Source organism: Trichechus manatus, unplaced genomic scaffold, assembly GCF_000243295.1.
Source record: "Trichechus manatus latirostris isolate Lorelei unplaced genomic scaffold, TriManLat1.0 scaffold00028, whole genome shotgun sequence".
Lineage (NCBI taxonomy): Eukaryota > Metazoa > Chordata > Mammalia > Sirenia > Trichechidae > Trichechus > Trichechus manatus.
Genome location: NW_004443964.1, coordinates 6,332,465 through 6,336,806, shown reverse-complemented (window position 1 = coordinate 6,336,806; position 4,342 = coordinate 6,332,465). Strand labels below are relative to the sequence as shown.

The window sequence follows — 4,342 nt, the reverse complement described above, 5'->3', positions numbered from 1 at the left end:
GGCCCTGTTCTGTTCTTCCCCGCCTGGTCCGGGCCCCTTCAGGCCTCGCTGGCACAGCACAGGGTCCTGTGGTCGCTCTCTGGGGTGGAGGAGATGTGGCTCTATGAAACACTGTATGTGGGGGGCTGGGAGGCACTGGTCCTGGGCCCCCAGTTCTCAGCCTCCTGGGCTTGAATTTGAAGGCCGCCTGGGCTGGGACGGTGCGGCCTCTTGGGGCCAGCCTCGAGAGACCCAGCACAGCCTCTGCCTGGGCGGTGGGGTGTCCGTGAACCTGTGCTGGGGGGCAGTGCTGGGTCCTCACTTGGGCACTGTCTGGAGGTGGGGCGGGGCCTGGCCTCTTACAAGAAGGCGCCCACGCTGGTCCAGTCCTGCAGGTCGGCAGCCAGGGTGGCATCCCCGGCCTCAAAGAGGGGCTCGGGGGGCAGGCAGCCACTGCCACTCTCGTCCCAGGGGTGCTGCAGGAAGGACGTGGCCAGGAAGGTCTCGTCAAAGTCCAGGCTGTCGGCAGCCTGCTCCACCGGGGGCCCCCAGGTAGTGGGGCGGTCGATGTGGTGGCCATGGACGGTGAGGTCCATGTCACCGTGCGAGGCGGGGCTCAGCGGAGGGCTCAGCTCCAGGCCCTCTAGGGAGCTCAGCTCTCCGTCCAGGGTGAAGATAGCCTCCCAGTCAAAGTTGCCTTTGAGGGGCTCCAGCTCGCCCTGCTCCTCCTGGGTCAGCAGCAGGGTGCTAGGCGGCCGCGGGACCTTGGTCACCCGCTTGGGCAGCGGCTGCTTGCGCTTGTGCCCAGGCCTGCCCTCGCCTGAAGCCCAGCCCGCCTCCCCTGTGGCCTCCTCGAACTCCCGAAGCAGCTGCTGGGCCTCGGTGTTGACGGTCAGCGGCCGGGCCCAGGGGGCAGCACTGGGCTCCTGTGAGGCCTGGCGGGCAAAGGCAGGGTGGATGTGGACTGGGGGCAGCCGCCGCTTCTTAAAGGCTCCGCTCAGCAGCCGCTCGGCGTACTGGGGGTCAATGCGCCAGAAGCCCCCCTTGCCCGGCTCATCCTTCTCGCGGGGCACTTTGATGAAGCACTTGTTCAAGGACAGGTTGTGGCGGATGGAATTCTGAGTACAGGGAGAGAACAAGCGAGAGAGACAGAGGGAGAGAGAGAGAGAGAGAGTGACCGCCAGCTCAACGAGAAGGCTTGATGGTGGGGTGGCACCTGGTTCTCCTGCACGCCCCCATCTCCTCCTCCCCAGTGGAGGAGGGGAGGATGGACGAGCTGGTCTGGGGGGCGGCTGGGACACCAGCCAGGACACGGGGAGCTGGGAGTGCAGTCGGGGGCTTTTGTCCCTGTTGCTGGGATATCTGCCTGCTCAGTCATCCGAGCCTGAGCTACAGGGTGGTTCTCAGCGGCACCCCTTTACCCTCCCCCCTTGCGCCCACTGCTCAAGGCCTCTGGCCAAAGCCCTCAGCTCCCCCAGGGCCTGGACCCCATCCCCTGATTCCCGGGCCTGGCTGGCCCACTGTTTGTGAAGTGAGTGGGTGGGGTGAGGGAGGGGGCTAGGCGACCGAGGGGGTGTGTGTGTGTGTGTGTGTGCGCGCGCGCGCGTGTGCAGGGATGTAGTATGAGGGAATTAGTGACTTTCCTTGTTAGTTGAGCCAGCTGCTGGCCTGGGCCCTCACCCCCTACGGCCTCCTTCGTTGACTATTACTCCGCCAAGGGCATAGCGCTCATTCCTGGGGCCCAGGCTAATTCCTGGGGCCCAGACCTGTGCCTGGGGTAGGGCAGGATGGGGGTCTCTGCTTCCTTTCCTAGGGCCTGGTGGTCAGAGCCCAAGCAAACAAAGAATGTCTTGGGACTGGTATGCTGTGTCTTGCCCCCATGAGTGCCCCAGCGAAGAGACCCTGACCAGCCTGGGCATCCTTGGGGCCTGTGTCCCCAGCTAGCTCCTGATCCCGCCGGTGGAAGACTCAGGACAATGTTTGTCTGGTCTCAAACCCACCATCCTGCCTTGTTTGTTTGTAGGTGCTTAGCTTGTCCAAACCATGCTGGCGGGGGTCGGGGGGTCTGGGGCTGGGACAGCACGACGTGTGAGTGGGTAGTGCCCCGCTGGTGGGGCTGGGATGTTTACAGGGTGGCCAGGGCCCCTTGGCTGCTCTGTGCCAGGTTCCGGAGACTTGGAACATGAAGCCAGAGCGCAGGGCAGGCAGAGCCCCGGTGGAGAGCACCTGGCTCAGGTAATTGTACCCCCAGGGAGGCTGGCTGAGCAGGGGGGGGAGGAGTAGAGGCAGGAAGCTGGGGAGGGGGTGGGGCGGGGGGCTGGGACTGCGGCTTTAGGAAGGTCCATACCCCTCCACCAGACAGGTGGTCTTCACACCCCACTGCCCTAGCCCTCCCCCTCTCCCGGTGGACAGCAGACGTGATGCAGTGCCTGGCGGGAAGACCATGCCCCAGCTTCGGTTCTGGAGTCCGGCCCTGACAAACTGTCCTTGGGCAGGGCTGTGTCTAGGAATTCTAGGACTTGGGACAAGAATATGTCCCCCCCCCCCCAGGAGGCTATGTTCCACGCATCGTCTAGCACTTGTCTTAGGCTGGGCCCGCCAAAGTTCTTTCCTCTTGAGCCTCAGCGTCTGCACCCTAAAGGGCTCTGCGCCCTTAATTCTCCCTCTTCTCCCTCTGCAAGTCAAGGGAGGGGCAGTTCCAAGAACAGGGCTCACTGGAAGACCTTTGAAGACGGCCTTCGTCCTGCCCGCGCTGCCCCGCGCCCACGTAGCCAGCGGATCTGGAATGGGCATCCTAGGGTGGGAGTCCTGGGAGGGGAGTCTGGAGCAGGGCATGGGAAGGGGTGGGGAGGGAGCGGCCGCCGCCCGCGCCTCCCCTACCTGCCAGGTGGGATCGGCGTGGCGGAAGTAGCAGAAGTTGTCCGTGATCCACTTGTAGATGGCCGACAGGGTGATCTTGGTGGCCTTGCTGGCCTGCATGGCCATGCAGATGAGCGTGGCGTACGAGTAGGGCGGCTTCACGTGCGGGTTGGTAGCGTAGTCCACGTCGTCGGGGGGCGGGGCCTGCAGCCCTGGGGGCGCGCTCCGCGAGGTGCACGACGACGTGGGCTTGCCTGGCGTGTGCGGCGGCCCTAGGCAGGCGGGGTCCGCCGCCAGGGGGGACCCGGGCGCGACCGAGCCTGGCACCTGGTGGTAGCCGTGGGGGTCGGCGCCCCCCGGGGGCAGGGTGGGGGCCTTGGCGCTGAGAATGGAGAACTCCTGCAGCCACTGCAGGCTGGTAAGGCTGTCATCCAGGGCGTCGGGCTCCTCCAGACCGCCTTCGGGCGCGGCTTCCTCTGCGGGCCCCGCTCCTGGGAGGCGCAGCCAACTCTCCGCCATGTCTGTGCGGGCTCTCCGAGGGGGCGGTCACCATCCACCGGCTGAGCCGAGGGGCGCGCCGCGCTCGCCGGCCGCTGACCCCGCGGTTCCAGTTACACAGTCGCTGGGACACGCGCGTCCATCCCGCAGCCTGGGGGCAGCCGCCTCCGAACGTGTGAGTGGTCGCCTGCGGGGACCACAGGGAGCTGAGCACTCTCCCTCACCCCGGGGGAGAGGGCGTGTGTAAGGGGGGCTCTGCTCAAACTGCTCCCAAGCTGGAGAGGACCTGTTAGTGTCGGGGTCAGGGAAGCAGAAGCAGTGCCCTCGGGTCCAGCCCCCACGGCATCTACCTTTCTCTCCATTTTCTCCTCGAGGTTTTAAAGGAGACTTTATTGGCCAAATGTGAGAAGAGGGTAGGGGCACCCCTTTTTCCAGAAGAGCGGGAAATCTGTACCCTCCCCAACAAATGGAAATTGAGCGAGGGGAAAGCAATATGACGGGGCAGGGGGTGGGAGATAGTCTGATCCTTGAAAAGTGACTTTAGAATGAGGGGGTCCCGGGAAAGGACGAGAACAGGATACAGAGTTATGGGGGAGCGAGCAGTGAGTTACCCCAATTGCTCAAATGTCAGTCCCTGGGTTCCCCACTTCTGTCCAGGACCGATAGGAGAGCGGGGTTGGTACAGACGACCTCCTTGCCCTTGGCCGCAGTCCTCCCTCCCCGTCCCTTACCTGGCTCAGAGCGCAGCCCGGGCCAGAGGAAGGTTCTGGAAGAAGTTCCTCCCACCCCCTGAGGCTCTCCACCCCCAGCTTGAGGGCCCCGCCAGCGCCCGTCGTCGTACCCCCGCCCGACGGCGCCTCACTGAACGCCCGCGGCCCGGGGACCGGCATTAAGTAGCCGCTCCAAAAGGCTTCTCCTGCTGCCATGGCGACGCTCCTCCCCCATAAACAGCTTCTGCTGCTGCCATTGGCCAGAACGTCTCCTAGGAGACGCGGCACTTTCCACT

General features: G+C 64.9%; 1 protein-coding gene across 1 annotated transcript; it reads right to left on the bottom strand.

Moving 5' to 3' along the window:
• Positions 1 to 205: 205 nt before the first annotated feature.
• FOXJ1 (forkhead box J1) lies at positions 206 to 3,441 on the bottom strand. Its single transcript, XM_004374137.1, has 2 exons — positions 2,860 to 3,441; positions 206 to 1,097 (listed from the first exon to the last, which is right to left on the bottom strand). Exons 1-2 carry the CDS (start codon positions 3,355 to 3,357, stop codon positions 339 to 341), a joined length of 1,257 nt encoding a protein of 418 aa, XP_004374194.1. The 5' UTR covers positions 3,358 to 3,441; the 3' UTR covers positions 206 to 338.
• Positions 3,442 to 4,342: the final 901 nt, after the last annotated feature.